Source organism: Mus pahari, chromosome 21 (genome assembly GCF_900095145.1).
Source record: "Mus pahari chromosome 21, PAHARI_EIJ_v1.1, whole genome shotgun sequence".
Classification (NCBI taxonomy): Eukaryota; Metazoa; Chordata; class Mammalia; order Rodentia; family Muridae; genus Mus; species Mus pahari.
In genome coordinates, this window is record NC_034610.1 from 2715443 (window position 1) to 2726698 (window position 11256).

The 11256-nt window shown below is 46.2% G+C and overlaps 1 protein-coding gene across 1 annotated transcript in view; it reads left to right on the top strand.

The window, feature by feature from the left end:
- Nucleotides 1–11256, top strand: part of Snx9 (sorting nexin 9) — an 81064-nt gene that overhangs the window by 52535 nt on the left and 17273 nt on the right. The window contains exons 7-9 of the mRNA XM_021221072.2: nt 611–695; nt 4477–4602; nt 4705–4822. Of these exons, the coding sequence (XP_021076731.1) occupies nt 611–695; nt 4477–4602; nt 4705–4822 (329 nt within the window). The remainder of the gene's footprint in view (nt 1–610; nt 696–4476; nt 4603–4704; nt 4823–11256) is intronic.

An 11256-nucleotide genomic window follows, 5' to 3' on the forward strand; every position in this document is an offset into this window, starting at 1 on the left:
GTATAGGCTCATCTGAACCATTAGTATAGGCTCATCTGAACTGGAATCTCCAAGACGTCTGTCTCTTGGCGGGAGGGGTGGGAGAACTTAAAGCCTTATGTAGTATTTTGAAGCACTCAACAATTCATTTTATATATTAGCTATAAACATAAGCCTTGTGCCAGAAAGGGAAATTGGAAATTTAAATATACTGGAGCATTGTGAGAACACATCTTGATACTGCTCAAAAATTAATATATTACTGTTAATAGTAATTACTGTTCATAGATGTGAAGGTAATAGCAAGTGGCCATTGTTCCAAGTAGCTACCTCAGATTGCCGTGCTGCGTCTTGGGGGATGGAGGACTATCCTCATGTCAGCCCTTCACTAGGCGTGGCTAAGCAGGTAAAGGACCTGTGCACCACACCTGCTGCAGCCATGTGCCCTCTGCCTGTGCTCAAGCTCCACTGAGCGGCCAACTGGCCATCGGACCATCTGATTACATTGGCTTCACCTTAGCTTCCATCTGAAAGACAGAACAGGGTTAAAACTGGTATGGTAAGGTCACATGGTGAGAATTAAATTTTAATGAAGACGGACAGAGACTCACAAGACTTTCTTCATGAACAGATTTCCTGGATTTGCAAAACCTGGCATGGAACAGTACTTGTTGGCCAAGCAGCTAGCAAAACCCAAAGAGAAAATCCCCATCATCGTAAGTCTGCGTGTTCTTGCCCTTTGCCTCCTCGCTAATTAAAGTGCTCTCTGTATAGGAACAGCGGTCCTTTCGGAAGTATTGTTAACCATACTTAGCCTGTCCCGGAGAGTTGGCCATGCGTTCTTAGGAGTACTACGGATAATCAGCATAAATCAATAATGGTTATTGCTTTTCCATTTTCCCTGTTTTTATCTTCCAACTATTAATGTCGAACCATCACTCATACGTTTCAGTGTGTTTTCTTTTCCAAAATGTCAGCGGCTCTAAGACTTACAGCACATTCAGGTTCTGTTTCCATGCTAGCCTTGTTTATTCTGCCAGGAGGCACAGCTCAGATAGTTAGTCCTCTACCCTGATGACAGTAGAAGCACACAGTTAAAATAAGGGGCTTTTCCAGCATGCTGGAGATAGAATTTCTCCAGTAAAGCAGCTGGCAGCTCAAGATAAGGGGCTAGCTAGCAGGTAAAGCCGGAGTTAATGGCACCATTAACAATGCAGTCTGTCCTTGTGAGATGATTGTTATATAATATGGCAAAGGCACTTTGGTTTCATCCCATACTTCGATTGTTGGTACGTTTTTTTATCTAGGCGATACCTAGTGAATTTCCAAGTGAGATTCTAGGGGGCAAAGAGCTAAAACTATTCTGTAACCCTATTGGCTTAGCTGTGCTGAGGGAAGCCTTGGATGTCCTCACCATGGCTGCAGATGAGCAGGAGGAACCACCAGCCTTCTGCCGTCACCTCTGGTTTTAGGAGACAAATGATAAAATACCAGGAATGATAATGGATCCTTTAATTACTTTCTCTCATATGTAAAAAGCTTCAAACTCTAGGAACCTCCAGATAGAAGTGTAACATCATCCAAAGCCCTTAGATAAAAGTGTGACGTCATCCAAAGCCCTTAGATAGAAGTGTGATGTCATTCAAAGCCCTTAGATAGAAGTGTAACATCATACAAAGCCCTTAGATAGAAGTATAACATCATACAAAGCCCTTAGATAGAAGTGTAATGTCATCCAAAGCCCTTAGATAGAAGTGTGACGTCATCCAAAGCCCTTAGATAGAAGTGTGACGTCATCCAAAGCCCTTAGATATAGAAGTGTGACGTCATCCAAAGCCCTTAGATATAGAAGTGTGACGTCATCCAGAACCCTTAGATAGAAGTGTGACGTCATCCAAAGCCCTTAGATATGGTAGTGTGACGTCATCCAAAGCCCTTGTGACATTTGTCCCTCTAAAGCATATCTGCAGTGATTGTCTTCTGAGTAGTTGAAGAAGATTTGAATCTTTATACCAGGCTGGGAAACAAAACAAACCACATACGTCACGAGTCTTCTCTTTACATTTAAAGCTCTGTGGGACTAAGAGCCGGAGGCCTGCGCCTCACATGTTAATGTGTTATTTGTCACAGGTGTGACTATGATAGACCAGAACAAGAAGGCCAGCCTGTGCACTGTCCATGAGTTTCGGGAGTGGTAAACCCATGACTGTGTGGGCAGGCCACTGGTGCAGCCTCTCACATAGCAAAAGAAGGAGGAAAGCCATTGAGTCTTCAGGAGGTGGGGGAAAAAAAGAGAGAGACCTAGTTTGTGCTTTGGCTGACAACTAGGATTACTCACTGATGACATAAGGTCTGGTAAGTTTGGGAACCCAAGCAGTTGCCCTTTGTCCTCTTCATAGAGCAGTGCTGTACTGAAGGCTTAGCAGAGCCTCCTGGACATAGCCACTTGGACAGCTTAGTTGTGTATTCTTAGAGACCTCTTTAGTGCCATGCTACTCGTCTGCGGTCCTCAGCCACCCCTGACGTGGTGATCCCAGCCTGTGTTTTCCTTCTCCACTCCGCCCAGAAGGAGAGGTGGACATTCTTCCTGCCCCTAGCGTGCACTGCACTTGTTTGCTGAGGCGTTCTCGGCTTGCACAGATCTCTCCTCAGCCCCGTCTGCTCCTCTCCCCATGTTCTCATGACTGCTCACCTGCCTTTCCCTTACTGCAAGACTACAACCTGTGTTAGAGCTGCCCATGGTGGCACTTGCCTGTAGCCGTGGTTCTCAGGAGGCAGAGGCACAAGGACGACTGCATGTTTGAAGCCTGTGTAGTGGCCTGTGTAGTGAGTGAGCTCTGGGCTAGCGAGGACGGCATAGTCCACTGTCAGAGACCATGGGAACAGCAGAACCCCGGCCTTAGGAACGTGGCTCTCTTTGCTAGAAACACTGGAGACAATGTGTTAGTTCTTTACCTTATTCCCAAATTTCAAAGTCTATTTTATGTTTCTATTCTAGTCCAGGAAGACAACATGTTCTTAAAGCAATAAGGACTTGTGCTGTTTATTTTGGGTTAGTTTTTGAGGTGTTTATGCTTTTATTTTTGAGACAGGGTCTCAGTGTAGCTGAGATAGCGCCTTGAACCCCTCACCTTCCTGTCTTCACTTCCCGTGTTCTAGGGCTACAGGCATGAGCCACCATGTCCATTTCTCCTTGTCTGTTCTTTGTAAGACCCTGCCTTTTAATCTGGAGCTTGCAGATCGGTAACCCTTTCTATCCATTTGGGAATTGATGGACCAGAACCAACTCAAGATTATGCAGGGAGAGTTGCTGTGAGCCCAAGTGTTCGCCTGGGGAATCCATGGACATCCATAGCCACATCTCTGTAGCCTTGATTGCAACTTTAAACAAGATGAACCAGATTCAGGATAGCAGAGATGGTTAGAGATCCAGACTGACATGCCAGTTCTCTGTGCCCTGTGTGGAGCTCAGACAATGTCATCCCCTTCCTTACCCACCTCAGGCAAAACCCTGGGAGTGGTACAAGTTTGAGAAACCTCTCCAGACCTTTTGAACCTGTACCTCTGTCATAGGTGAACAAAGGGCCCCTGAGGGTAGGGAGAGACAGGCAAGCATTGCCTAGGAGTCCTGGGGTCCTGGCAGACTTGCTGCTTGAAGACAGCAAGCGAACTGGTCGCTGTGTTTCTACGCTGGCACAGGGGTCCCCAGGGAAAGCAGTTAGCCTGGGCCCTGCTCCCTCCCTTTTTAATTGTGTTTTATCTGTTGTTGTTTTGTTTGTGACAGGGCTACTGTGTAGCCCTCTAACTCGAAGATTCCTGGTCCGCATCCTCCCAAGTGCCGAGGTTACAGGTGTGTACCACCAACACACACCATGGCTGATGATGGCTGTCAGGCTGTGGCCAGTCTCACACTGCTCCAAGCATCATCCATAGACCAGTTACTTATATGAAAACTGTTTTGCCGCTAGCCTGTACCAAGTTACAAACCAGAGGAGTGTTACAAAACCTGAGTGTATGACGTCCCTGACAAATCCTGATATGTACATTTGTATATTCTCTCTCTCTCTCTCTCTCTCTCTCTCTCTCTCTCTCTCTCTCTCTCTCTCNCACACACACACACACACACACACACACACACACACAGTCATTGTTGAAAGTTTCTTTAAAACAATACTTAAAACTGTGATCTACAGGGAGAGCTTCTGCCCTCCAGCTTTGTAGACGTGAGCCAGCCTCCCTGCATCGAGATACGCTGTCTACATGGAGGGATGGTTCATCTGAACAACTGTGGGTTTTAGATGTGACCACAGAACTACAAACCACAACTTCCTTCTCCAATAGGAGTGAAAATGGGATGGGCGCTGTAAGGGGGTGCTCCAGCAGGAGGGAAAGTGTCCTCCATAGGGCTGCCAGTTCCCAACAGAATTTCTCTCCCATTACGCCTGTGTTACTGTTTTTCCAAGTTACAGAACTAACTTGTCCTGCCTCATTGCTTAGGTTGGAGATTATGGCCCTATGTGGGTATATCCTACCTCTACGTTTGACTGTGTGGTAGCTGATCCCCGGAAAGGCTCCAAAATGTACGGTCTGAAGAGCTACATTGAGTATCAGCTAACGCCCACTGTGAGTACCTGCTCTCAGGACGAAGCTGGCTGCCACTGGCCCTGTCTTCCATCTCAGACCTTGGCATCGCTAATGCTCTTGTTTCTTTCCCTTATTTTGTAGAACACTAACCGATCTGTAAACCACAGATATAAGCACTTTGATTGGTTATATGAGCGTCTCCTGGTTAAGTTTGGGTCTGCCATTCCGATCCCTTCTCTTCCAGACAAGCAGGTCACAGGTGAGTTGGAGCAGTATGACTGTAGAGAGCTAGAGGCAGGTCATTTTGCTGATGGACGAGTGTGAGTGGTGACTACTGACGCTGTGAAGAGACTGGGCGTGAGTGTGGAAATTACCTGAACGTGTAATAGAAACTTGTGGCAAACTTTACTCTCAGAGAACTGTGTCTACACCTTGAATTATAGAAAAGTCATGGAACCTTAGAAAAACAAGTTATCTGAACAACCTAAAACAAAAACAAAAGCTTCAGACCCAAGCATGAGTCAGGCTCTGCTGCCCCGCACTGGTGTGTGTGTGTGTGTGTGTGTGTGTGTGTGTGTGTGTGTGTGTGTGTGAAGCACATGGAGCAGCCAGTGCCTCTGCTCATTCCTGAGGGGGAGCCAGGCTTCCCCCTCGTTCTTTACCCCTCATCAGTGTCCCAGCCTTTCTTGTTCATTTAAAAGGCTCCCACTTCTTCACTTGGTTCTGGTAAGTAAGGCCTAGAGTGGATCAGTGTGCACTGCTCTGGCAGAGGACCCGACTTGAGCTTCTAGCACTTGTGATGGACACTTTGCAATTGCTGCACCACCAGCACCTGCCTTCACGCTCACCCGGCTACACACAGATGCACATGCACACATCATTGAAAAGGACAAAAATATCTCTTACGAATGAAAAACCTGCTGCTAAGTAATCCTGACCCCCTAAACATCTGGTCAGAAAAGGTTTGCTTCTGTTCTCAGAAACTCAGCATGGCAGATCTGAGTGCCCTCTGATGTGGGAGCAGGGATAAATGCCTGAGACCTCAGTGAGTGGGACTGAGAACATGGACTTTATGGAAGAGGCTGCACTTCCCAAAGACAAAGAGTTTGAGTAGTGGGTAGAAAGTGGTGAAACCGGTCTGTACAGAGGGCAGTGGACTGAGGGAGAGTCAGGCTTAACTGGCCAGACCTAGAAGGGCCTGGGGGAGAGGACAGAGGGCCTTGGAGGGAGAAGAAAGGCCCTTCCCAAAGGCTGGGAGAGGCAGAAGGCATAGTAACCTTCAGCAAGAGATGAGGGACCTAGGAAGGGGACAAATCATCTTAGCCAGGCAGATGGCAGTGCCTGGATGAGCCATCAGTGTTCCAGCACACCCTGCCTCCAGGGACCAGCACTGTGTGTCCCAGTCACCTGGGACTTCCGGATGCTTTCCTTGCTGTCCTTACAGGCAGGCACTTTCATCTCGATAGCACAGATCCTCACAGCATCAGACAGGCCCTGCCTGTGACTATGTCATGAGCTAGGAGCTAGCTAACCTAGCTAGAGTTAGCATCTTCAAGATAAATAAGCCATTCTCCTAAAACCGAATATTTTACTTTGTTTTCTGTTTACTTTCCTCTGGAAGTGCTTTGTTTGCTTGTAGAGATGAAAATTTTAAGTCGTTGGTTTTTTGTTGTTGTTGTTAAGATTTATTTATTTATTTATTTATTTATTTATTTATTTCATGTATGTGAGGAGTGCACTGTAGCTGCCTTCAGAAGGCCAAGGTTTCAGCCCAGGAGTTGAGTGTTGATTTAAAACTCACTGCAGTGTTTCCAGAGTTCACAGTCCCTCCACATTAAGCGGTTTTAAAAGGGGGTTGGGGAGGCTCAGGCATGCAGCCAGGCAGGGCACAGACAGCACAGCACAGCAGCCTCAGTCTGAAGAAAGGGGGACTTTGACCACTCTTTGGAGGCGTGCCGGGACACCGAGAGGCACAAGACAGCGTTGTGCCCCCTTGCTTCCTGCCTGTGGCAGCCACAGCATCAGCTCTGTGCCTGCACAGACCACCTCACTGCACTCCCAGACAAAAGCAAGAGGAAGTGTGGGAGACAGTGTCACCATGCTGGTCCTGAGTTCATAGATGGCATTCCGTTTGTACATTTTGTTCTTTGTGAGACAGTACAGGTGAAAGCTTAGGTAAGGTTTGGGGAAAATGGATAAACATAAGTCCCTTCCACCCTGTTGCTTATAAGTCTCTGGAACCTGGTTTAAAAACCTAGTAAGCATAAAATACTGTGCAAAGTCATAGTTAAGCCAGGTGAATCTGAAGGGTTTTCACAAGGACGGTTGCTAAATAAAACTGATTAAATTTCACTCACTTTTGTTCCAGTCGAGTTCAGGATGTCCCAGGTCCCTTCTGTGGTGATGAAGTCTGAGACCGGGTTCCACATCATTTAGCATATGGAGTCCTTGCTCTGCGCTCCTACGTGTGCTGTTGATGGTGCTTTTATGTAGAGGCTTTGCATGGGACCCATGTTTTCACTGCCATTTCAGTAGCACATTGTTGGTAGATGGAAGATGAACTCCTGAGGAAAGATTTATTTCTGAAGGAAAGTTGAGGCTGCATTTTCTGAAGATGTACTTTTAAACTGTGCAGTAAGTGCATTCTTTGGTGTACGAGCCTACAGACCTTGGTAACTACTTTTAGGGTCCTGAGACCCTCCTCCTTGCACCACAGGGTGGTTCTGTCTTCTCTTAAATGTCATTTTACATTTTAGCTCCTTTCTCTGACCCTGTCCTTGGCAGCATCTGTTCTTTGTTGCTGTAATCCCCCCTTTCTGGAATACATCATGAATGGAAACACTGTAACTGAGATTCACCCCATTTGCTGTATCAGTAGATTGTCTTTATTGCTGTTTTTAGAGTGTGCGGATACACAGTAATTCTTCATCCTTCCACTCATTGAAAGACATGGGAGCCTCTAATTCCAGGCACTTGCACTGGTTATAGGCACATATGACATGCAGCCGAGCAAGCAGATTTTTATATAAACATGAACAAATTTTCCTTGGTAAATTCCCAGCAGCAGAACAAATAGATCATTTGGTTTGCCTCGTACTTCAGAGTTTCTCAGACTGGCTGTGCGGTTCTAGAGTCACATCAGCGATACATGAAGATCAGTGCTTCCACGTCTTCACCCACACTTGGTAACACCCATTTTTCATTGATTCTGCCTGACCAGTCCTGAAGGCATGTGGTGGCGGCCTTTCCTTACTGAGGGATTGTATAGAGACTCTTTTCATACACTTATTCCTACCCATGTGTCTTTTTGGGTAAAGTCTGTTCAAAACTGGTTCTTTTTAAAAATAGAATGTATTAGTCTATTTTTTATTGTTGAGTTTGTTCTCTATGTTTTGGAGACAGTTCTCTATCAGATGTGTCATGTGCCATGCTTGCTCAAGTATTGCTTACCTCTTTGTTCTCTTAACAGTGTGTAGCAAAAGCCTTTAATTTTAAGAAATCCCGTGTCTTGCCTAGCCTTTCTCTTGTCGTGACAAATACCTGAAAGGAACAGTTTAATTAATGAAGGAATGGTTGCTTTGGGCTCACACTGTTAGAGGTTTCTCTGTGCCTGTGCATGGTAGATCCGGAAGTGGAGAGAAGGGGGTACAGGTGTTTTCCAGGGACTGCTCCAGGAATTCATGCCACCTAAAGTCCCACAAGCTAGTGTGTGAGCTTTGGCCACCGGTGCCCACAAGAGGCATTTCATCTCAAACTTTAGCATCTAGTAGGTCAGGGGGTTATGAATTGTGCTTTTGGTATTGTATCTGAAACCTCTTGGTCTAACTTCAGCATCCAGTGCCCCTAACCAGTGAGCCATCTCTCCACCCTCCTCTGCCTATATTTTTGAAGGGAAAGTTTCCGGCTATGAGCTCTTTAACTTGAGGTTTCTCATGCTGCATTGTGAGTCTTTCCATTGCCTCCTGGCCCGCATTGCCGGTGCGGCCAGTTAGCCATCAGATCTGCTGACTCCCACAGCGAGGTCAGCCTGGCCGCTGGCTACACTGTTTCTGTTTCAGTCCCTGGGCCTTAGCTCTGCTGTGTGGGAGTGCGGCTGCACTTGATTTCCAGAGCCGGGCTTTGCCGTCTTGTATTTGCTATTGATTCCTGAGATGAATTTTCTATTCCAGATCCTGCACTGTGAACTCTAGAACTTCCGTTCTGTAATTCTGCCTGTTTTAGGGTCTCTGATTATTGCTTACTGGTCATGTGGCCTGTTAATTTTTCTAGTCGTTCTTTGAACATACAGAAACTGCCTTGATTTTTGTCTGCTAAACTCAACATCTACCAACACTTGGTGACTGTTTCTGTTGACTGCTTTTTCCCTTCAGTTTAGAGCCTATGTTGTTGGCTAAGCTCTAGGAGGGTTTTATTTATTCTTATTTAATCTTTTTTGGGGGGAGTGGGGTAGGGAGTAGTTTTGAGACAGGGTTTCTCTGTGTAGCCCTGGCTGTCCTGGAACTTGCTCTGTAGTCCAAGCCAGCCTTGAACTCAGCAATCAACCTGCCTCTACCTCCTGAGTGTGGGATTAAAAGTATTTTTGTTTTTAATGAAAGCCAGACCTTGCTAAGTGTCGCAGCTCTGGATTCTTCCCCCTGAAGGTTGTGGTTTGTATGTTGTTTGCGTATGGAATTGGCCTACCTTGAAGGGCAGAACCCTGCCTAGCTTACAGCTCAGTTATCTCCATGTTTGTGTGTTTAAGACTGGCGTCATAAATCTGTTCCTCCACACAAACTGGCAGGAACCCCGTGATTGATTGGACAGAACCCATGCCATTGTGGGTTCTTTGCTCTCTTGATGTCACTATAAGCAGAGCTCAGGTCCCTTCGAGTTGTCCCCAGCCTTTCCTTCTCCATGTCCTTCCTTTTGGTGTCCTTTAGGAGGGGTGGTTTTTGTTTGCTTCTGGAAGTAAGGTCTTACTGACCTGGCCAGGTGCAGTGGGAACGTAGAGCTTTCTCGGGCAGATGATGTTTTGCTGGGGCAATCACAAGAGAGAGGATGCTGCCCTAAGGCAGACAAAGTGAAGGAATGTTTTGCTGAAGCGGACACAGGTAAAAGGATGTTTTGCTAAAGTAAACATGTGAAAGGATACATGATACTAAGAAGGACCCAGTAGACATTGGACAATGCCAGATGGTATTGGTATGCCTTGCCATTCCTAAATGATCATCATTTGTAGTGACGTCATAAAACAAAATACACACACACACACACACCTTCTGGTGGTGTAGTGGCAGTGACCTGGGCCAATTGGCAGAATGATGTCAGCTGACACAGACTCACATAGAGTTTTGCTAAGGTATGGTAAGGAAGACCCATGGGAGGACACATGATATTTGGAGGGAATATAAATAAAACCCAACAGACAGTGACAGGAGGCTTACATAGCTAACTATACAGCACTTCGTTGGTCTCGCACCTTCACTGAGCTTCCCTTTGTTGAGAGACACATGGCGGCAAAAAAATAAGGTATTTTGTTTTTGTTTTTGTTTTTTAAGTCAAAACTAACACCAAGGCTTGCCCCAAACTTCTATACTCAGGTAATCTCACTGCCTTAACCTACTTTGTAGCCGGTACTACGTCTCACTTCCTCCCTGGGCCCTTCTCTATCTTCCTTGCATGTGTTCAGACTCATGGTTGGGCAGGAACATGTGACTTAGACACAATCTCATCCCCAGTTCTAAAGAACTTCAGCCTGGCATGACCTAGGTTCTGCCATCAAGGCTACATACAGCCACTGGCTCTCCCTTGTCACTTCTGAGGTTGACCCTGCAAACAGTGCTAGCTAGCGAGCGAGCGAGCATGGTTGTCTCTCCCTCTCTGCACATCATGTGAGCCTTTTCCTCCTATGGCAGAGATGCTGCAGTTCATCTCTAGAGCCAATCTCCAGTCTGCTCCAGGGACGGCCTCTGAGGACAAGGGAGGTACAGAAGCAGAGAGGAGGAACAGCCCAGTGCCACAAAGTCTCACAGTTCTTTGTGGAAGTTGAACAATTTTTTGAGCAAAAGACACTGTCGGGCTGGAGAGATGGCTCAGTGGCTAAGAGCACTGACTGCTCTTTCAGAGGTCCTGAGTTCAGTTCCCAGCAACCACATGGTGGCTCACAACCACCTGTAATGGAATCCATGTCCTCTTCTGATGTGTCTGAAGACAGCTACAGTATACTCAGATACATAAAAGTCTCTCTTGATTGATGTTGGCTGTCACCTGGTTGCCAGACTCTCTGCTTGTGAAACAGGAGCAGCAGTGTTAGCATGGCTGTTAGCGCTAGGCTAGGTATGGTCGGGGGATGGTTGCCTTTGCCATTTAACCTAAGACAACGTAGAAGGGCTGGAGAGATGACTCAGTGGCAAAGAACACTTGCTGCTTTCAGAGAACCTGTGTTTGGTTCCCAGCATTCAGATGGTGGCTCACAATTGCCTATAAATTAGGCACCATCTTCTGGCTTTCTTGGGCATCAGGGACACATGTCATATATAGATATATGTGTGCAGGCAAACACTCACACACATACAAAATTTTTAAAAATAATAACTAAAAACAGCAACAAAAAAGAGAGAACATCTGCAAATAACGATAATTTGACTTCTTCCTTACCAATTTGTATCCCCTTGATCTCCTTTTGTTGTCGGATTGCTCTGGCTAGGACTTCAA